This window comes from Sciurus carolinensis, chromosome 7 (assembly GCF_902686445.1).
Source record: "Sciurus carolinensis chromosome 7, mSciCar1.2, whole genome shotgun sequence".
In the NCBI taxonomy this organism is placed as follows: domain Eukaryota; kingdom Metazoa; phylum Chordata; class Mammalia; order Rodentia; family Sciuridae; genus Sciurus; species Sciurus carolinensis.
In genome coordinates this window covers 80,868,539-80,891,658 of record NC_062219.1, presented here as the reverse complement: position 1 = coordinate 80,891,658, position 23,120 = coordinate 80,868,539, and the positions used below count along the sequence as shown (strand labels likewise).

Sequence of the window (23,120 nt, the reverse complement as noted above, 5' to 3'; positions counted from 1 at the left end):
AATTACATTGGTGGTCTCCTAGTAAGGATACTCAAGAGTTCTTCAGAAATACAGTAATGTTACCAAGTATGTTTGGTGGAAAAGTTTCAGGAGTATAGAGTGTTTTTTCTTGCATGTTTCAAATTCTAAATACAGACTTGTCCACTTGTGATGTCATTTGGGAACATACAACAGGACTACTGAACACTTCAAGTTATACATTATTTTGGATAGCTCATTGTTTTTCTGGGTTTTAGAAATGTGGTGAAGCACTGGCTCAAATGTCTGTCTTTGGAAACACTGGGTATGATCTGTTAAATGTAACTTTACAACAAAATGGGTGTTTGTCCTGGTAAATATCCACAAGATGTTGGGGAAGACCAGAATGGAAGTCTGCCTAATTCAGTGTATAATTTTGTGGGTAAAGATAACATGGTGGAAAGTGCATTTTGATATTTGAAAAAAAAAATCATTTTGCCAGAAAGATGTTTCCTTAAAGTGTAGGTTGCAAAATCTGGGTAGAGTCCAGCCTGGAGACATGTTTTGCTTAACTTTCAAAGTAAAAAAAAAATGAGTTTGACCCCCTAAGTCAGATATTGCATTCTCTGGTTGTCCATACTACCCAACATTTGTTTTTGCCTCAGTTATTTAGATTACTTCTCCTGGCCCTGAAGCATTTGTTTTGTGACCTCACTAAGTGAAAACTGTTTGCAGGCACTCTCTAATTTGTGTACCACATCCTTCAAGGTCCTGTCAGACTGGGATGAGAAACCTCCTTTCCTTCCTTCTTGCTGCTCTTGGCTCCAGGCCCAGTTGTGGCAATAGCAGGCCCCAGGTAGACATTGGGAAAGGGACATGAAAGGAGAAGAGGAGGAATGCCTGCCCATGTCTCTTCAGCCGTGGTCCTGGACTGTCAGAAGGATTGGTGGGGAACCAGAGGAAGGCCTCCCAACCTCCTCCTGTGGCCAGGGAAGGTAAAAAGAATCCTCTTACTTTGGGAGTTTTCTAACATTTACATCGTAGACTGATTTTATTCTCACTCATTCATTCAGCAAATATCTTTGAAAGCTGGTGAAATCCAGCTTTGAATCCTGTGGAAAAATATACAGGATTAACCAAGAGCAATAAGGAAGTTACCACAGTTACAAGACATGGATCTAGCACCATCTTGCTTTTTAGTTTAGTGTAAAGATAACATGGTAGGAAGTTTTAGCCCCCATGTGAGACTCTCAGATCTCATTTATGTCCTTTCTTACCCAGGTTTACAATTTTCTTAGAATCTTTATTCCTGTTTCTTAGAGGTTAGGTCTTATTTAATGGTTGCTTAACACTTTTAGATTTTTAGCAGATCTTTCTTGTAGGCTTGCTTTTCCTCTGAATGAGCAGGCTAATCTTCAGCATTTTACTCCAATTTGATTCCTTCACTCATCTGAGCAGGGTGATATCATTTTGTTCAGACTCCTTTGCCAGTAGCCAAGGTATGGGGGTTCACTCTGATTCTATTCCCTGTTCCCAGCTGAAGGGTAGACTGTGCACCTCCGGGCCTGTTCCCTAGTATAGGAGCTCTGCGCTGCAGGTGAGACCTCCTTCATGCCCAGCCCTCCCACGGCTACTTGCCATAAGGCCTGCAGAGGTTAGGCAACTGAAACACAGCTATTGAAGCAGTATGTGACCTATTGTAGCCTTAGAAGACGTTTAATTTAATGTTTCTAAAATGTTTTGCCCTTCAGAATGGAATTTGCTCATGACCCAATAATGATATTTGGATCTTCAGTTGGTGACCCTGGGTCTAAAACAGAAGTTATTAAAATTTTTGAACTCCCCCCCCCCCTTTTTTAACCCAGTTAACACATACAAAGACTAACACAAGACTATTTTAAGCCAGGAATCCATTATTTTGTGTCTTTTGGTTTCTTTCCTAGGAATAATATATCTCAGAACTGGAATTCCTTCTTCCAGGGATTTGAACATTTAGTAGCTTTGGATAAATATATTTCCATAATATTTCTCAAGAGATTTATTCCAATTCATGTTACCTGTGGCAATTTAATGAAGGTTTTACTATATCTTTGCCAGAATTTAAATTTAAATTACTTTGTGACTTTAATGGGTAAAGCACCACTTCATTCTTATTTTAAGTTATTATAAATAATTATGTAATAAACTATGTATAATGATAAGTTATAACAAAATTATTAGTGATAGAACATTTGCTAATACCATTAGCAATGGTACTTTCTCTCTTATTGTAATTATTTTATTCATAAGGATATAACTGAATAACAGACTTCTTATGGTAAAGTAAGTCAATGAGTGCAAAATTTTCTGACCTGCTGCTCAAGGGAAAAAAGGAGACTTTGTCACAATTCCACCTATTACTGGTTTTTCAATTCTAGGTTCACTTTCTGTGTTTTTTTTTGTTGTTGTTGTTGTTGTTTTTTGTTTTTTGTTTTTTCTGTGCTAGGGGTTGTGAGGCAAGCACTCTACCAACTGAGCTATATCCCTAGTCCACTTTCTGTGGTATAATGAACAGAATCATCTTACTCTTTTAGTCCCTGTGCATACAAACATTGTAGAAGAGGGCTGGGGATGTAGCTCAGGGTAAAGCATTTGCCCTGATGTGCTCCAGGGCTTGGGTTCTATTCCCAGTACCACAAAAACAAACAAACAAGACAAAAGCATTGCAGAAGAAAAAACTGTAAATCAAACAGAAATAGACTGTTGATGTTCTTCTGGTTTACAAGGAAATAACATTTCAGACTTTTTTCCACTGGAAAAAAAAAGAACTTAAATCTAGATATAAATTGATTTTTAAATATTGAAATTTAAATATTGAATCAGTTTTCTGGACAACTACTATTGTGTCTTCTCACTACTGTTCTTGTAACAATGAGATTTGATACTATAATTCTTTTTTTGTGTGTGTGGCTTACCAGGGATTCAACTCAGGGGCACTTGACCATCAAGACGCATCTCCAGCCCTTTTCCTGTATTTTATTTAAAGATAGGGTCTCACTGAGTTGCTTAGCACCTTGCTTTTTCTGAGACTGGCTTTGAGCTCGTGATCCTCCTGCCTCAGCCTCCTGAGCTGTTGGTATTACAGGCATCTGCTACTGTGCCTGCCTTGAAACTATGATTCTTGACCTTGAGATTTCTGTGTCTTTTTGTCTTTCACTTTCTTTATCAAATAGTCAAGGAGTGTTTTGTGGATATTACTAGTTCTGTTGTAGGGATTCTTTTCTTTGAATTCACCTGCCATATAAATAATTTCCCTCCCTGATATTATTTTTAATGAAATTATGAAATTTATACACTTACTTTCTGTGCCATCTTAGTTATGTATACTCAATGTATGAATTTTGCTGAAACATTCTTTGAGTTTCACTATAATATTTTTTTGAGTCACATCCAAAAAAGACCCAAAAGGGTTTTAGCCTTGCCCATGCGTTATGAACTGCACATGATTTCTGTTTTGTAATGGAGTAAAAATCCATTTATTCCAACAAAATTGGACTAGGTTTTAGGAAATAAAACCATTTATCCATGGTGATACAGAAGTGTAGCTGTGTTTATACTTTTGATCATTCCTTGGAGAAGTATTACCTTGGTAGACAACCAGCTGGCTTTAGGGAAAATTGTACCCTTGATACGTGCTTAAAACAGCAGTGTAAAATGTAACTGGCTGACAATCTTGGTTTTAGTTAGGGGCACTTTCTTATTATTCATGTTAAGCTGGGAGTGCAAGGAATGATGTCAGCGTCTACCCGTTAGCACTCCTCCGGAGGCCAGACGTAGTGTTTCCCCCTGTTGTCAACACTTGGGAAAAGTTTGCCAAATGGAGACTTATGAATTACAAAGGAGAAGTTATTAGTAATTGTTATTTGTTTTAAGAAGAGAAAAATTTACTTTTTCAATATTTCTTATGAAAAGAACAAAGGAGTTGAAATTTTAAATTCTGTAACAATTTACTTTTAACATTTAACTTGATTTTTTAAAACCAACACTTAACCTTTTTGTTATTATTATTATTAAAAACAATCTAAGTCTTTTTCTTTCTTTTTTGGTAATGCTTTGCTCTAGGGCATTGTGGCAACTCAAATTATAACTCTTTAGGGACCTGAGTTAAGTCATCATTTTTCCCCAATATTAACTCACATGAGTGGCACAAGATATTGTTTTTGATATGAACTGGTGACCTTTGAAATTTCTACATTAAAATTTTTTGAGAAATTGCATGTATTCTAAAATAAGATGACAAAAGTGATGTTCTGGTTTATACTAATGTTCTAAACTTTTTGGTTGGCATTCTTTATCTCCTAATGAGTGACAATGTGTGGAACAAAGAGCTGAGACTCAGAGGGCTCCATACTGTGTAGTTAGACTGCATTATTGTCACAGGCAGAGGACTGCAGGTGTACTCTTCATAAGTTACCAGTGGAAATTTTTCAGGAGAGAAGTGCTATCTTGGATAGTTAATCTGGGAAAGGATCTATGATGTTGGGGAAAATGTACCTTCTGTGTGTTTCAAAATAGGGATGGTGAAGAAACCAGAATGTGATGCTTCTAAGGAGAGAGGACATGGTGAACAATTGAGATATTGGTTATCTATTTTTCTGTATGGAAAGTCATATTCTGAAAGAATTTTATTTTCTCTCCCAAAGAGACTCATTTATGAAATTCATTATATGAAACTGTTTTAAAGCACTATCTATATCAACAGTGAAAGATCAAGTAGGCTAATTAGAAAAATAGGCAAAGGACTTTAATAGAAGATATGCAAATAACCAGTAAGCACTTGAAAAGATGTTCAACACCTGTAATTATTGAAATGTTCAACACTTTATATTCATTAGGATGGCTATTATCAAAAACACAATAAATAACAAATGTTGGGGAAAATGTGGATGAATTGGAAGTCTTTTGCACTGTTGAAAGGTTTGTAAAATAGTTACAGCCACCGTGGAAAACAGGGATGTTCCTTGAAAAATTAAACAGGATTATGGTATGACCCAGCAATTCCACTTCTGGATATATAACCCAGAACAGTGAAAGCAGGGACTCCAGTAGCTACTTGCACACCCATGTCCGTAGCAGCATTCTTTGCAATAACCAAAAGGCAAAAGGAACCCAAGAGCCCATGGGCAGATAAGTGGGTAAACAAAAATGTGATATACACATACAACAGGATATCATTCACCCTTAAAAAGGGGTAATTGTAACCAATGTTGCAACATGGATGAACCTTGAAAACATCATACGAAGTGCACTTAGACCAGTCACAAAAGGACATGTATTATATGATTCCATTACATGAAGATCCTCAAGAGAGCAAGTCCACTTGTGCACAAGGTCAAAGAAGTGGGAATGAGGAGCTATTGTTTAATGACTTCACAGTATCAACTGGAGATGAATGGGGATGGTCATACAATAGCTACAGAACTGGTTACAGTTGTTGAAATGGTAAAACAAACACAAAACGATCCATGCTGATTTTTAGTCAGCCTATAATCATAATCCAAGCCAAAGTAAGCACAATACATAGGTGAAACCATGGTAAAAAGGGAACATATCTTCAATAAGATAAAATTGCCTGAATTAATGAATAATGAACATCATGGAATGATACTGCCAGTGATCTTTATTGCTGAGTCAGGTTCTAAGTTTAACAAATACTGTGTAGTAGCTTTTGACTCTTGTACTCCCACTTTTTCATTTCTTAGAAGAGTAGCAGCATACTTAGTGTAAGGCTTCAGTTATGTGGTACTTCCAAATGTTTCCTGCTATTACCAACTCCAAAGAAAAAAACAGAAAGCTGGGTGGTTCTAAGAATAGAAGATGGTACGATGCAACACCCTGACTGTGCCTCAGAAGTGCAACTTGGCCTTTTAAATAACCCTTATTAACAGTTTCCTAAAATTCCCTGACTTCAGAGCCAACAGAATTATTATCTAAATGGCATGTTATAATTTCCTGTCTTCATCGAAAGAGACTGATTGAAAGGTGAAGAGTGGGTACGAGTTTATGGAAATATTTTCAAACCTTGCCAAAAAAATGATAGGAAAGTGCTAAGAATATAGAATGAAAAAGAACTTAAGAAGCTGCTACTTCAATCTCTGAAAAATTGTTTTGGCAGAGAAAAATGATGATGTCACCTGGAAGTGGCGATTTTTTGATGTTTAAGCTTAGAAGGCAGATACACAAAGCAAAAACTTGAAAAACACATTTATTTACATATTTACCCATGCCTAACTATAAATCTAATTAATGCTCATTAGTCCCATACAAAACCTTTATAATCATGGTGACCTTTTGTCAACAGGAAAAGAAAATTTATGTTCAGTACTAACCTATGCTCATGGATTTATTACAATCATGCATTTAAAAAAAAGGTACCTAAAAACAGAAACATGCTGTGTTCTGCTTATAATTCCAGCAATTTGGGAGACTGAGGCAGGAGGTTCTCAAGTTCATAGCCAGCCTCAGCAACTTAGCAAGGATCGAAGCAACTTAGTGAGACCCCTTCTCAAAATTAAAAAAATAAAATAAAGAGGGCTGGGGATGTGATTCAGTGGTTGAGTGTTCAATCTCTGGTACCAAAAAGAAAGAAAGGAAGGAAGGAAGGAAGGAAGGAAGGAAGGGAGGGAGGGAGGGAGGGAGGGAAGGAGGGAGGGAGGGAGGGAGAGAGGGAGGAAAAAAAAAAAACCAATCTGGAATAGGGAAAATAGTTGGAAACAGCTCATGGTGGTCTTCTATCAGATTCAGAACTACTGGAGCTCAGATTTTAGGACTTCCCTTTCATCGTGCTTTGGAGCATTGTTGGTGCCCCCCAAGGGATTAAAGGCATCAGACACTTGGATGCTAGAGAGTGGTTCACCTAACTCACTGTGTCTAACTGCTGCTGCTGCTGTTGTTTCCGTTTTTGTTTGTTTCTTTTCTTTCTCCTCATCCTTCCTTCTTCAGTCAATATAAACAAAATTTTTTAAGTGTCCACATTCACAACTATGCACTACACCAAAACTAAGAAACAAACAAAAAGAGAACAGGAATGGGGATGTAGCTCAGCAGTAGAGCACTCGCCTAGCATACAGAAGGCCCTGGGTTCTGTCCCCAGCACTGCAAAAACAAAAAAGCTTAGGTCCTTTTTCAACTGCTAACTGTTTAATAATATATGTATCATCTTGTCCAAAAACAACAAGAAGTATAATTGACTCAATTAAATATGTATGTTGTATGCTATATTCTGTAATAAAAACATATAACGTGGTCTTCTAATGTATTTAGAGTATGACTGGAGGGCGTAGTAAAACACATTTTCACACAGGTATCTTGGCCACTATCACTTGTGCTCTTAAGAGAGGTACAGCAGTGTGTGCTGCCTGACTCTGTTTTGTGAGCCTTGTCCTTGTAGCCTGTTTTAGGGTTCATAGAACATCCTTGCATCATCAGCTACCTTGAATTCTATGAGGAAATGTAGAGAATCTGATAAGAAAAAGAGGGAACTGTACTGGGGGCTTTTAAAATAAGGGAAAGCCCAGCTCGCTAGGAGGGTAGGAAGGAGGGGGTTGTATGAGATGGTCTTGAGGGAGGGATAGAATATCTGCTAATTTGGGGAAGGAAGTCAAGGGAGGAAAAATGTGGATCATATTCAGAGTAACTAGGGACCTGACATGTCTGGAGTGTAGAAGGACTCTTAGAACACCAGCTGGAAAGGTAAGGTTGATTGGCAGGAGCATGTTTGTCTGAAGTATTTTGAAGTAGCTTTCAGAAAGATGATTACTTTCAACTTTGCAAAAATGAATTTTCTTAGGTGCTTCAGTATTTCAGCCATGATACACAAGTTATCAAGTAAAGAGTCAACAAATGAGGATGTCTGAAAATTTTCCAAACGTTTCCTTTTTTGGGGTCAGGGTTATTTGTTTGTTTTTCCGCTCTTCACTTGCGGTTCTCACTGTGCTCTCTTGCTCCTTTACGTATTTTTTTCCACATGGGTGATAAAGCCCTGAGGATTTAGGTTTTCTCAGTTTACACTTTCCTACAATATTAAAATATTTGTAACTCCATCACTAACATCCTTGCCAAAATGGACTTTTCAGGACTTTCTCTGGAGCTCATGACTGTTCCTTCTCTTGAGTGCTGGTATTTCTCCAGTGGAGACTGAGCCAGTGGTCCAGTCATGTGTGCAGGTCATGCTGGTTAATAGTGGTTACTGGGCAGCTATGAACACATTTGTTAGCCTGTGATTAATGATGAGGTTTTTCTGGCTAACTTGTCAGATGCATTTGGCTACTAAACATGAAAATGCCTCAAAATTTTATCTAATTCATTTGCATTGATATTTGAAACTCAACAATATCCTGTCCTTAATAATTCAAGATTGTATCGTTACTGATTAATATGTTCTTGATTAATGAAACATGTGTGTTAGGATTTTATCCTTTGTTGTGCTTAAATGTATGTTTTACATACACAAGGAACTGGTAAAGGCCAGCTTTGATGCTTCATTTGCTTTTCATTAGCTTTATATTCAGATAGAAAACGTTAAAAGGGCTGTAAATTGCTACCCAAAGTGTTATTTTCTTACTTTATCTTATCAGCAGTCAGAAGAGGCTGGTGAACTCAGGATGGTAAGATTAAATTGTCTGTAGGGAGAAAATCTTGTTATAGATTTTGAGTAAGAAATAATACATACATTGCTTTTTGAATGTCACTCTTGCATTTTCAGTTATATGCAAGCCTAATGGTCTGCCTGTCTGTATCATTTTCTCCTGAGATGACAGCTTAATAGTTTTCCTGGTTGGATTGTGTTAAAACCTTTAAAGGCTACATTCACTAAAACATATGTCCAACATTTGGGCAGCCAAAGTCTGTGCAATCATTTGAACGGAGTACAACTTAGCTCTGTATAACCACAGGTATCTCACTGTTAAAGCTACGTTAGTGTACATGTATTGAAATGTCACACAGTACCATAAAAGTGTATGATTTTTATCTTTTCATTTATTAGTTAAAAGTAAATTAAAAGCAGTAAAACTACATTAATATGTCATTAGTTTGGAGTCTTATTTCATAATTAAATTGGTACATTTCATAATTGAATTTAGTACATTCTGCGATGTTCTAAAGTCTGGTCTTGCACTATCTTAAAAATATTTTGTAACTAAAAATAAAAATAATTTCAAAAACCAATCCAAAACAAACAGCAACAACAAAAAATGATTTTGCCAAGAAAGAAATAGCATAAATAAAATTTGAAAGATGCCATGGATAATGTAGTTAAACAATTTTGGCATAGTAGATTTTGTTCTAATTGACTCTCTGGAGTGCCTACCACGCTCATGGTGCTGTGCTAGACATCCTTCACTGGCAGCTTGAATTTACCTCCACTTATGAAAATGGGAATGTAGAGAATGGACCACAGGGAGAAGTCCTGGTGTAACCCAGTGAGGTGGAGCTGTCTTCAATGTTCCAGCAGCAGGGGCCGCCATGCCACATCTGTTGTTGACAAGCATTGGGGTTTTGTTTGCTTCCCTGTGTTAGGATGCTACTGATGGCTTGGTGGAAAAAATAACCGCTTGAAATGTTGAGGAAACTCCTAGCCTTTCAGAACCATAAAGTTTTCTTGACAGATCTTCAAAGCCCCTCCAGGGAACAAAGTCTTTTTGTGTTGGGGTAGAAGTCATAGAGAACAGTTACTCACAGTCCTCATCTTTAATTGGTTTAGCTTTCCTGGTGCCATTTGTCACCTCTAGTTCATTGGTGCTCCATCTGCTGTAGGCCAGAGTCCAGAAGCAGTTCTTAGTGGTAAAAAGTTGGAGAAGCAGATTTTGGAAAATCCAGTCTTATGTGATCTTTCCTGGCTTTGATTGGTTCAGCTTCCATATTGAAAAGTTATTTAAACACTTTAACTTCTTTTTCAAGTGGAGAAATACATTTATCTCAGAAGAAAACCTGAAAACTTTAAAAATTATTGTCTTTGAAAGAAAGTGAACTTTAAAACATAATCATATTTTTATCTGTAGTTATTTACTTTTAAAAAGTTAATAACAATTTCCATTGTAAAACATCATATTAATTTTTACTAAGTATATCAAAATACTAAATTTGGGTAGAAAAATTTCCTGGCAGTTATGTGTTATTTTACATAGAGGTATGAAGATTAAAAAACCTGTTATAGTTGACAGAAATACCTAATCAGAACATTTAATTGAATCACAAACAGAGTAATTGAGAGAATAATATTATTTTCAGTTTTATAAATTTGTAATGGTCTCAATAAAGAATTAATTTCCATAATAGTGTAGAAAAACAATCTTTAGGAATTTTAGTGAATTTAAGTTAAGAATGATAAACAGAATTTTTATTACACCTCATAGAATTAGAGAACTCTATTTAGACAGTTCAAGTTATGCTAATTTGAGAGTATGACTAAAAATAACCAGTTTTATTCCTAAATTTTAACATTTTGAAAATTCTGACCCAAGTTTGTTTTATATATTTTAATACTTTTCAGATATCGGAAATTAAAAAAAAAAAAAGGAAACTTAAGAGTTTTCCAGTTTAAAAGAAGCAGTGAATAGAAACTGCTGAGCTGAGAGCAGGGCACAGAGCAGTCTCTGTGACAGTCACTGTTGTTCCTGATCACTTCTGATGCTTCTCACACACTGTCTCTTTTACTTGTTTGTGTACAGTGGTGATTTCCAAAAGTTAAAGTGCGTCTGCTTTGCGTCTTTTCTTCCCTTTTGGTTCTCGGTGTTTCAGAGTTTTCTGGAGCTCCTTCCGTATCTGCCAGCATGACTGTTCACCTGAGGGCACAAGTTGGTTCTGTGTGATGCATGTACTGCGGTGTCACAGAGCTTGGGCTTCTCTCAAGTTAGTGGTTGAGTTGTCCTTTTGTCTAGTGTCCTTCCGCATTAGGTTTCAGTGGGGAGCTCTTCATGATCCTGACATGTAGCAGATCACACAGAGAGTAGAAGGGGAAGACTGGCTCCCTGGGTTTTTAGTGCTAGAATCTGGAACATGAGGATTTCTTTGTTTCTGAAACTCATTCTAAGGGAACATTTAAAAAAAAATTCTCTTTTTTTGATATGATCATCACTGTAACATAACGTGTTTGTTGCCTTAAATATTAATTAAGACTTTTAAAAAAAAATTTAGACTCCTGAGAATACTTTTAATCATCTAAAACTACATAAAGTAAAAAAGTGAATTAGCCCTTTTGCACTCATCTGTCACTATTTTTCCTTGATAGAAGCTATTTTGAGTAATATGGAATGAAACTTTGCAGATATTTACACATGTAGGCTCAGTAATACATACTGAAAAAAATGTTTCTTAGTGTCCTCACAATTGTGGTAATTTTTTACAAAATGAGATTATATTGTCCTGCAACTTCTTATTTTACCAGTTGACTTATTAAGGGAATTTTTCCACCTCTTCAGTCTTTTTCATGACTGCATAATACCCCACTGCTTTGATGTGTCTTGGTGTACTTAGGCATTTCCCTGCTGAAGGACACTCAGATTCCAGATTCTATCCACATACATGTAATGTTGCATGAATCCCAAAGTGTAGGAAGTTTTGTCCTGGGGCATCTATACTTAGCTCCTGATTTACTCTACAGATTGTGGGCAGTAGGCCTATTGCTTGTTGATGTTCAGGGGTCTTTTTAAATATTGTCATTTGACCTTGGATAAGCCTGAGCTTAGGCAAAAAGGACCATTTGATTGTGTGGTCTTTTAAGATAAGAGCAGAATTTTTTATAGAAGTTTCTTATTTTTACCTGCTAGAAATTTAAGGTGTAACTTTTGGATGGATGTTGGCTATGTCATCCTTTGCAGTTGGCAGAGTTCTCAGTTTCAGAAATTTAAGAAAGTTGACTGTCATATCTGTTTTTTTTAATTGATTAATCTTAAAGGCAGAACATCTTTTAGAGAATGCTTTGAAGTCATGTTTTTTTCTTGATGAGGAGTATTTCTATTCAAGTGTGTTGAGATTTAATTTGTGACTTTTGCAAATGGGGTAGTTATTCAATCATAAAAAGCTAAATACTGATACTCCAAGGTTAGTATTTCATTGGAGGTGGGGTGGTATTCATTAAAGGTGTTCATAAAATTTTATGATCCTCAGTCACTATTTACTTAGTAGATACGGTAACTTATTTTTGTCATGGCTACTGGCCATATCTTCAGGTTTAACATCTGCTGGCTGAAACTGCTGCATATTCTAAATTCTAAACTATAATTGCCTAGAATGAATGAAATCTTTTCTTTTAGTTACGTAGTTTTGCTTGGAAGATTTTATTTCACATTCACAAAATAATAATATAGATTTTAAGAAAGGTGATAGCAAATTGTCTGAAGTCTATAGATAAAATCACCACTTCTCTCTGGTAACATGGTAATTGTTCATTGTATTTTAAGCAGTAACTTTCTGTTGGTGTTAATAGTTTCCCTCACAAAACAGCTGGCATCCTGCTATGATATCATAGCTATACTTTTTGATTTATTATTGTACAGAGTATATCGTGCACAGTGTGAGTAACCACATGGAACAACTAAGAATATATCTTTTGTGACCCTTTTTTTATGTTAAATTGGAACTGTGAACTTTTTTATGTTAAATTGGAACGGTGGCCATTAACCAGATTTTACTGCAAGTTAATGAAGAGAATCAAACCTTCTTACTTTCGTAGTAATTTCTTATTGCTAAGTTTCCATGAGTATCTTATTAGACTTCTCCCTTTGTTCCAAGTTTTTTTGTGCTATTTTTGTGTTTTTTTCCACATTCTGTATCCAAAGACTATTGTTATTTATATGCAAATATATACCACCACTTATTACTTTTATTCTTAAAGTAATGTGAAGAAAAGATTGATACTAAGATATGAACATGTGGAACAGTAATTGCATTTATAACACAAAAATATCCTATAATAGACATTATTTTAAATTGCATACTACATAGAATTACAAATCTCATTTTTCTTTTGTACTGGAATTATAAGCTATATTGAAAAATTTTTAACAGTATGAAAATCTGAAGACCATCCAGCCAAGAGGGAGTTGTAACTCATTAGACATGAAATTGACTTACTGATTTTTATATTATTTATTGAATTTAAATTTATTCTTATTGCTGAATTAAAACTACCATCATATACTTGAAATATGTATTTGCTTCAACATCAGATTTTCCTTTTCTTTTTCAGTCTGTGATCAAAACAGGGCGACTGCTAATCAGTCACGAGGCTCCCTTGACAGGAGGCTTTGCATCAGAGATCAGCTCTACAGTTCAGGTAGAGTACCTTGTTGGCATTGATTTTAACATTACTGCGGTGGTACATGCTTATTCCAGAAGGAAAGGAACTATTTATCACAGTATATAAAAACGTGCCTTTTTTAGAAATGTACATTTTTCCATTCTTACTGTGCCGTCCTTTAGTTAATGGTATAATTGTATCTTCTAGGAAATAAATTTTAAATTTAAAAAATAAAAAGGAGAAATCCTTTATCGGAAGAAGAAGGTTTGAAATGAGTTTAATAAAGTAACGTCCATTACACTTAACAGGAAAAGAAAACTTTAAAATTTCAAACAGATAATTCTCTTTTAATAAAGCTTAAGATTGTTTGAAATGGGTTGATTGTGAAATTGATCTTAGATTTTCTTATCCTTCACCTTCCAAAAGAATCCACCAAAAGTCAATAATTTAAATTCAGGAAATAATTAAGAAATTTTTTTTAGTTTAATAATCAAATTGTTTTGTTATCAGCAATGCTTTAGAAATGGTTTAAAACTTATTCCTTTTATTAAATGTTCCCTTACGATGCTGCATATCAGAAAAATATCCTATATACCTCTTTTTGAAGGAGTTTTACTTAAAACTTTATTCACATTTGTATCATAGATATGCATAGCATAATTTAAAGTTTTATTTTTCCTAGTTTTTAAACTAAAATCTTATTATTTTGAATATAAAGTACATGCTTTATAAATTCAGAATATTTTGCAGCTTGCAAACATTTTACTTCACTTTTAATTATTAAGATACATATAAGTAGAGAATTCCTTTAAGATTAATAACTCGATATGAAATTATGATTGACAAGTAATGTTAAGAATTTATTTTTAGGCCTTTAACCATGATTTTTACCAGTAAAATATTTTTTAGTGCTAATTGTACAATTACATTTCTTTTTAAATTAGATGAAGCAAATTTTAAGCCTAAATGTTTCCAAAGTTAGTTCAAAATACTCTTCAATTGCATTCAATCAAAAAATTTTACCGTTACTTTTGTAGTGTGTATATATATATATATATATTCACATACAGTTACTGACAAAATTGAGAAAAGCAAACATTTAAGTGTTGTAGATATGTATTTTTCTATTTATTTAATATCATTGAGATGCTGTAAATAATTGGTATTTATTGTATACTTTATTCATTGAGTAACCTAATATACTAAATTTGTAAAAACCAAGAGTTGCAAGAATAAAATCACTATAATACCAAGATGTTATTTTAAGCCAGAGGCAAAGCTGGAAAAAGAAACGAGATTTTCCTACTCTTAGTTAATATATGGTGTACTGAACCATTTAAAATCATAATGACTGTTGCTAATAGAAACTTTGACACCCCTGCTTGATTTTGGCCATTGACTGCCTATTGTTATATTGCAAATTTCATTTGCATATAATTGTATAGGGAGAACCAGAAGGACGCAGTTAGAATTAGAAATTATAACTCCTCCTGGAGTTTGCTTTCTCTAAGTATGCTTTTAAAATTTGATCTCCATAAATTATTGGTAGGCTGCAGTAGAATATAATATATTTTTCAGACTGTAAAGGATTTGCACGATGATCTAATCTAGTGTCTCTTGGTTTTGAATAGTATGTAGACTCATGTTTATGGAAAAATATCTTTCAGGCCCCAAGAATATATAAGTGAATCCCTGTTTGAGAAAAAGTGTATTGAGTTAAACATAGTCACTATTGCTCGCTAACACCAAAAATCATAAATACAATGTCAAAATTAGATATTGAAACTAAGTGACAATAATTGGGGGTAAAAGTTTTCAGTGAGATTATCCAGAATATAATCATATTTATATTATACAAAGATGCCAAAGCAAGTCATTTTGTAACCCTCTTTGACTCCCACGATTATTTTCATAGGTATTCAGATGTCCGTAGTCTATAGTTTGAAAGATACTGATCTAAACCCGCCGATTTCTTTTACAGATGAGTGTTTATCATCCAGAGTGCTTGTGTCTTACCCGGTTTATAAAGACAGGAAAGATCTGGAAGTAGTACAGAATCCTGAGTAAATGTTAAGTGTGTACATATGCATTCTTTATTCAAAGTCCACTGTCCCCCAAGAGGAAGATAGAAATTTTGGATTCATTATAAAGTGCTGTGCTTTCCATGGTAAAATCATTCAACCAGTGAACCAGAAAATGAATTAGGCAATACTGTAACATTTGTAGGGAGATCTGCATTTAATATTTTGGGTAATTAAAATTTTGATTTATTAATATGGGGGTGAATTTGAAAAACTACACAGTAGTTTTTGTTTAATTCAGATTTTATTTGCACAAATAGAGAGTGTAGGAAATGAATCTTAATACATTCTAGTGAGCCTCATATGTCTGCCTTTGTGACTTTTATCTGTTGATAAGAAAAATTAAAAAAAAAAAAGAAATCCAGATATGTGAAAATTGTTTTCCTCTTTTTCAGTAGTAATGTTTCTATATAATTTTGAGTGATCTGAATAGTAAAATCTACTTTTAAGTAATTGTTCAATGCACATCACAACTCTATGCAGTGTACTCTATGCAGCATCTTTTCTATGGCTTTGTTCTGTATTATAAGAGACACATATCAAATTACCAGTGCCTAGGGTTGTTTAAACTGAAGTCACTTAAGTGTAAGGTGCAGTTGCTGTCACCACTTGGAATGATTGATATTTCTGTATTTCTTTTGGTCGTGTATACTTCATAAGGTTAGAAAAGATAAAATAGAGTTAATATGTTGAAAGCTAACTTTCTGGGATGGCAGGAAAAACGAACACAGAGAATGTGTATTGTTGTCTTGGAAAAGGAACTTGAAATCACGGATGAAGATGATACATAAATTCAAGTATGGTTGATTAAAATATTGGGCTCTTATTGTATCAGTGAGTCTGAATTTTATGTGAAAATGAGTAAAAAGATTGAGTTTTGTTTTGTTTTGTTCCACAGGCACTATTTTGTGAAAGAAATATGATAGCTTTTTAAAATCTCCTGGTTAAAACTGCAAAATTACTCTTAAAATGACTTTCTAAAAGAATGATTATTAATGATAAAATTATTTTTTAAAATACATTAAAATTTGAGAATTCCTGAAAATACAAAATATTATCTCATTCAAAATTTAAGTCACTGCCCACATTTCAAAAATATTACAGGAATACAGCACTACAGAGAATATCCACTTGAGTGTATAATTGGTATTTTTAGATAGAAAATTTACAATGTGCTACTTAAAATTAAATATTAAAGGAACGTTTTTTACAGTGTTATTGGCATTACTATTAGTTATTTTTAGCAATACAGATAAAATATGAAAAGAATGAATATAAAATGTAGTCATAATTTATTTACATAACTCTTTAATTTATAGCAGATGGCTCTTCCATCAGACAAAGAGTGCAGTGTCCACATCTTTGTGCCTGTTGCTTCTTTTTCATATAGTCCTTTATTTTATTGTTAAAAAAATAATGTTAACAGTCTTAGCATGAAGCAATGGTAAACTCATAAAAGCAACTAGACTATTGATAAGACAGAATTTTAAGTCTATTTGTTAACTGTTTCTTCTAAAATTTGTCTTGAACTCTCTCTATAGAAATAAATGCTTACAAAAATAAAAAAAACCATGGTAATTAATATAAGAACTGATTTCCATTTCTATTGGACTTAGTGTGGGAGACAGAACAAGCTGAGGTCTGATATATTCGGCCCCCCTCTGGGAAAGATTTCTTGGTCGGTCATCCAAAGCTTCACTGTCTCTTCCCATCTAATTTTACATTCGCATCTGTTCTCACTTTGGGGTGAGGGAACTTTTTCCTTCTTTCTTTCATTTGACACATACAGAAACTTGAAGTGTTTCTTGAAGGCATGCCTTGTGCACCCTGATTTGTGGAAAAGTGCAAAGACAACAGAGTTTAGGTAATTAATTGACATTGTCATTGTGTAGGTCGAGCAAAGATTTCGTTGTTTCAGATAATTACGTAAATTAATTTTATGTGATGCTTGTATTCCTGCTTTATGCAACCACAGATTTTTTAAATGTCTTTCCTGTACAAAGGAAGCATTAACCTCATCCATTTTAATATTCTCTCAAACTAATTTATATTGACTATTCTAGAATGCAGTGTTCAACACAGGCATTATTTATTTAAATGTTAAGACCAAATAATCTGTGGTATTTAGCAGCTTTAAATAGCATAATTTCTTTAAGCATTGTAGAAATCAACCTTTATTATTAATTTTTGACACATTCCCATAATGAAAAATAAGCTTGACTCTGATAATAATTGTGTGATAATAAAAAATAGCTTATTTATTTTTCTTCTGGATTCAGTGCTTAAAAAGAGTGCCAAAGATTTTAGGGATTGTGGTTGGCTTAAAGGTTTGCCTTTTTTTAGACACATGGAAGCAATAAGTCTGCAATAAAGAGTCCAGTTGGAGAGGATGGTAAGTTTCCATACCATTGTTTTATCCTTTCTGTGCGGTCTCTTTTCTGAGAATAAGGACTCACAAATTGTGCATACCGACATATATTTCTTAAGGTAATCAGATTGTGATAGCTTGAAAGGATTTTTATAGGTCCTATATGAATCATTGCATAAAAGGAAAGTTTCATAACTTTCAATGAAAGGAATTTTGCTTTTTCACTGTTCATGTTAGAAAGTTTTATTTAAAGGGAATTTTTTTTCTTATAAACTTATTACTACCAAATGTACACTATTGATGTATTTAACTACATCAGTGTGAAGAAGAGGAGAAAAGGTCCTCAACAGTCTTGAGTCTTTACCATTAAAAATACTTAAGATTACCATGTTGATAAATGAAGAGTTTCCAGAGAGAACTGTTACAGCAGTAATTTGATAAATAGGTACTACAATTATGTAGTCTTAATTAAAAAAAAAAAAAAAAAAAACTAGCAGTGATGCAAAACATTTGCCAACAGCCACAGATAAAACAATCAGGAGAAGTATACTTTTGTGCTCAAAGGTGGAGCCAGAGCATCAGGAAAGCAGTGAAACTGTGCTCAGATGCAGGATGGCCTTTTTAAAATGCGGTTTTGCCCTGCAGCCTGTTGAGTATTCTGTGAACAGCTTCTGTGGCCACAGATAGGAACCAAAGCCTAGATCCCTCCAGGCGTGCGTTGTGGATGGGGCTACTTCATACTGTTTGTCATTAAACCTGTGGTGTACTCTTGGTTTTCCTCTCTGCCCTAGTCTCCTTCTTGAGCCTTTTGTCTTTACTTGTTAGTGTAAGAGGGACCAAGTTTCCACCACAAGCCTCTCCTCGTCCCCATTCTTTCCTGGGAAGTCTCAGCCCTTCGCTTAGGCCACGCTTGAAACCTTCCAATTTAATTTGCTGTTGAGCTTTAGATTCAAAATTCCAATTTCTTGCTTTTGGTGGTAATCAAATATTTATATTTAAAAAAATACTTTATTTGGAAGGATTTAATCAGAAAACAGTGAGAACAGGGAGAAATGAGCATGGAGATATTTGTCAATTTTTGGAACTCAACTTGCCTCAAAGTGATATATTTCTCTGTAGTTCTTTCTGAACCTTTTTAACTGTCTCTTTACTTCTCTTGGAGTAAAGGTGGAGATCCTCTCACCTCTCGTTACATTACTATCCACTTCTTTTCCTTAAACCACACATCAAAATTTGTTCTCTGTTTGAAAACTTCCAGTGGATCTTGTCTGACCTCAGCAGTAGGATCTTTGTGTCTGCATCCAAGATCCTGATCTGCTCAAACCAATGTTCCAGTGTTATTTCTTACGTCCTCTTTGACTCCAGTATGCTGATATCACTGGCCAACTGACCATTTCCTGAATGATAATTCATTCTTGTAACTGTTCCTTTTGAGTACTTTGGGCACAACCTTAATCTTCGCATCAAACTAAGAAATGAGTTATTATTTTGGACAGTTAGAATTTATTAGAAGAAATAAATAATAAACAGTTAATTGTAGTATGGAACATTCTAGGATACAAAATTTAGAGGACTGTAGGATTATAAGATACTCGATCAATAACCTAACCCAAATGGGACAACTAAGTTAATTCTAAGGTAATTTTTTTAATTTAAAAATTTTATTTCTAATAAATAATGTAGACACGGGGTGCAGTGTGATGTTTTGGCATATGTACAATGTCAAATGATTCTATCAAACTAATATATTCATCACCTTATATACTTATCTTTTTCTGTAGTGAGATTATTTAAAATCCATTTACTTATTTATTTTTTTTATTTTTACAGACTGCATTTTGATTCATTGTACACAAATGGGGTACAACTTTTTGTTTGTATGGTTGTGCATGATGTAGATTCATACCATTCATACCATTGTATGTGTAATCATACAAGTACATAGGCTAATGATGTCTGTCTCATTCCACCATCTTTCATCCCCCACCCCCTCCTCCCTTTCATTTCCCTCTATGTAATCTAAAGTTCCTCCATTCTTCTCTCACCCCCCACCCCCATTATCAATCATCATCCACTTACCAGGTATACATTTGGCCTTTTGGTTTTTGGGATTGGCTTATTTCACTTAGCATGATGTTCTCCAGTTCCATCCATTTATCTGCAAATGCCATAATACTATTCTTCTTTATGGCTGAATAATAGTCCATTGTGTATATATACCACAGTTTCTTTATCCATTCATCTGTTGAAGGGCATATAGGTTGTTTCCACAATCTTGCTATTGTGAATTGAACTGGTATAAACATTGATGTGACTGTATTACTGTAGGATGCTGATTTTAAGTCCTTTGAGTATAAACCAAGGAATGGGATAACTGGGTCAAAAGGTGGGTCCATTCCAAGTTTTCTGATGAATCTCCACACTGCTTTTCAGAATGACTGCACCAATTTGCAACTCTACCAACAATGTAAAAGTGTACCTTTTTCCCTACATCCATGCCAACATCTGTTATTATTTGTGTTCTTGAGAATAGCCATTCTAATTGGAGTAAGATGAAATCTTAGAGTTGTTTTAATTTGCATTTCTCTAATTACTAGAGATGTTGAACACCTTTTTATATATTTATTAATCACCTGTATATCATCTTCTGTAAAGTGTCTGTCTAGTTCCTTGGCCCATTTATTGATTGGGTTCTTTGTATTTTGGGTGTAAAGTTTTGTAAGTTTTTTATAAATTTTGGAGATTAGTACTCTATCTGAAGTGTGTGTGGAAAAGATTTTCTCCCACTCTGTGGGTTCTCTTTTCACATTGTTATTTGTGTCCTTGGCTGAGAAAAGCTTTTGAGTTTGAATCCATCCCATTTATTGATTCTTGCTTTGATTTCTTGTGCTTTGGAAGTCTTGAACATGATGAAGATCAGGACCTACTTTGTCTTCTATTTGGTGTAGAGTCTCTGTTCTAATTCCTAAGCCCTTGATCCATTTTGAGTTGAATTTTGTGCTAGGTGAGAGAGAGGTTTAATTTCATTTAACTGCACCATTTTTTGAACTTACAATTTACTGAATAGGCTATCTTTTCTCCATTGTATGTTTTTGGCTCCTGTGTCTAGTATGAGGTAACTGTATTTTTATAGCACCCCTTTGTTTTTAAAACTTGAAAAAATAGGGATAGTAGGAACATACCTCAACATTGTAAAGACTATCTATGGTGAGCCCACAGCCAACATCATTCTAAATGGAGGAAAACTGAAAGCATTCCCTCTAAAAATTGGAACAAGGCAGGGATGCCCTCTTTTACCACTTCTATTCAACATTGTCCTTGAAACACTAGGCAGAGCAATCACACAGACCAAAGAAATTAAAGGGATACAAATAGGAAAAGAAGAAAACACAAGCTGTCACTATTTGCCGATGACATGATTCTATATTTAGAGGATTCAAAAAACTCCACTAGAAAACTTCTAGAACTAATACATGAATTCAGCAAAGTAGCAAGATATAAAATCAATATGCATAAATCTAATGCATTTCTATTCATAAGTGATGAATTCTTTGAAAGAGAAAATAGGAAAACTACTCCATTCACAATAGCCTCAAAAAAAAAAAAAAAAAAAAAACTTGGGAGTCAATCTAACAAAAGAGGTGAAAGACCTCTACAATGAAAACTACAGAACACTAAAGAAGGAAATTGAAGAAAACCTTAGAAGATGCAAAGATCTCCCATGTTCTTGGATAGGCAGAATTAATATTGTCAAAATGCCCATTCTACCAAAAGTGCTATACAGATTTGATGCAATTCCACTAAAATCCCAATGACATTCCTTATAGAAATAGAGAAAGCAATCATGAACTTCATCTGGAAGAAGATGAGAACAAATAGCCAAAACAATCCTGAGCAGAAAGAGTGAAGCAGGAGATATCACAATACCAGATCTTAAACTTTACTACAGAGCAATAGTAATAAAAACAGCATGGTATTGGCACCAAAATAGACAGTCAGACCAATGGTACAGAATAGAAGACACAGAGACAAACCCACAAAATACAGTCACCTCATACTAAAATTCATTTTTAAAAGTAACTCCTTTTATCTCCCTTTCTTTTCCCACCGCCCCTTATACTGTGATTGAACCTAGGTCCTCTTGCATGCTAGGCAAGCACTCTACCACTGAGCAAAATTCCCAGATCCTTAAATTTACTCTTGGAGGAAGAATATAACCCTGGGAGTGATGATGGGTGGGTATTTTAATAGAAGGAATAATATGAATAAGGGGACTCATGAAGTATTTGCTTTTCTGGTGGTCACCTTGGTTTTGGTATGGTTTAAGAATAGCATGCATGGCTGTAGCATGGGGTAAGAATTGAGAAGTAGGTAGGAATTAGATCCCATAGAATCTTAAATGTAATGTTAAATAATTTGTTTTATTTGGTGGAAATAGTGATGACTGAGTAGAACCAGCTCACATGAATATAAGTTCTAGTTTAAAAATATACCTTGCAGGACTGGGGATATGGCTCAATTGGTAGAGTGCTTGTCTCATAAGCACAAGGCCCTGGGTTTAATCCTTAGCACTGAAAAAAAAAAAAAATATATATATATATATATAAAATATATACCTGACTTCTTTAATAATACCTGAGTTTAATGTATACCTTGGTTTAATCCTTAGCACTGAAAACAAAATAAAATATATATATATATATATATATATATATATATATATATATATACCTTGCAGAGTTCCTGACAGAAAGGAAGTAGTATGACCTTAAAAAATAATGATCATAGTTATTATCATTACTTAAAGCAATGGTGTATTATTAAAGAAATTTAAGCAGGGTATTAACAAAGATGGAGTTACAAGTTTGCAATACTCGTTGGCAGTTGCCTTGAGGATTTGTTAGGGTGGGATGAGGTAGGAAGCATTGGAGATTCATTAAAAAACTATCTCAGTAATCTAGACATTATAAACCAAGGACAAGGGAGTAGGGTTAGCATGAAAGGTGAATTTTAGAGAGTAGGAAAGAGAATCTAAAGGAAAGACTTGTTGACTGATTAGATGGGCATGGGCCAGAGACGGAAGAGGATGATGGAGGGGCAGACAGAGTCAAGAATAAGGCATACCTTGGTTTCTTGGTTGAATGCTTTCTTTTTCTTTTTTTCCTGCACTGGGAATAGAACCTAGGGCACCATGCATGCTAGGCAGGCATTCTACCCCTGAACTACTTTCCCTCGCCCTTTTATTTTGAGGCAGAGTCTCACTGAATTGCTGAGGCTGGCCTTCGACTTGTGGTTCTCCTGCTTCAGCTTCCCAGTTAGCCGGGATTACAGTAGGCTTGTGCTCCAGCACCTTGCTGGGTGGTTTCTTAATGGCAGTGTGGTTTCACTAGATGATAAATACCACTAGAAAAGAGGGTTGAACCTATCTTGTGGG

General features: G+C 34.6%; 1 protein-coding gene across 1 annotated transcript in view; it reads left to right on the top strand.

Annotated features, from left to right (window-relative positions):
* Positions 1-23,120, top strand: part of Bckdhb (branched chain keto acid dehydrogenase E1 subunit beta) — a 221,431-nt gene that overhangs the window by 147,724 nt on the left and 50,587 nt on the right. Inside the window, exon 9 of the mRNA XM_047558161.1 lies at positions 13,187-13,273. Coding sequence (XP_047414117.1) covers positions 13,187-13,273 — 87 coding nt within the window. The remainder of the gene's footprint in view (positions 1-13,186; positions 13,274-23,120) is intronic.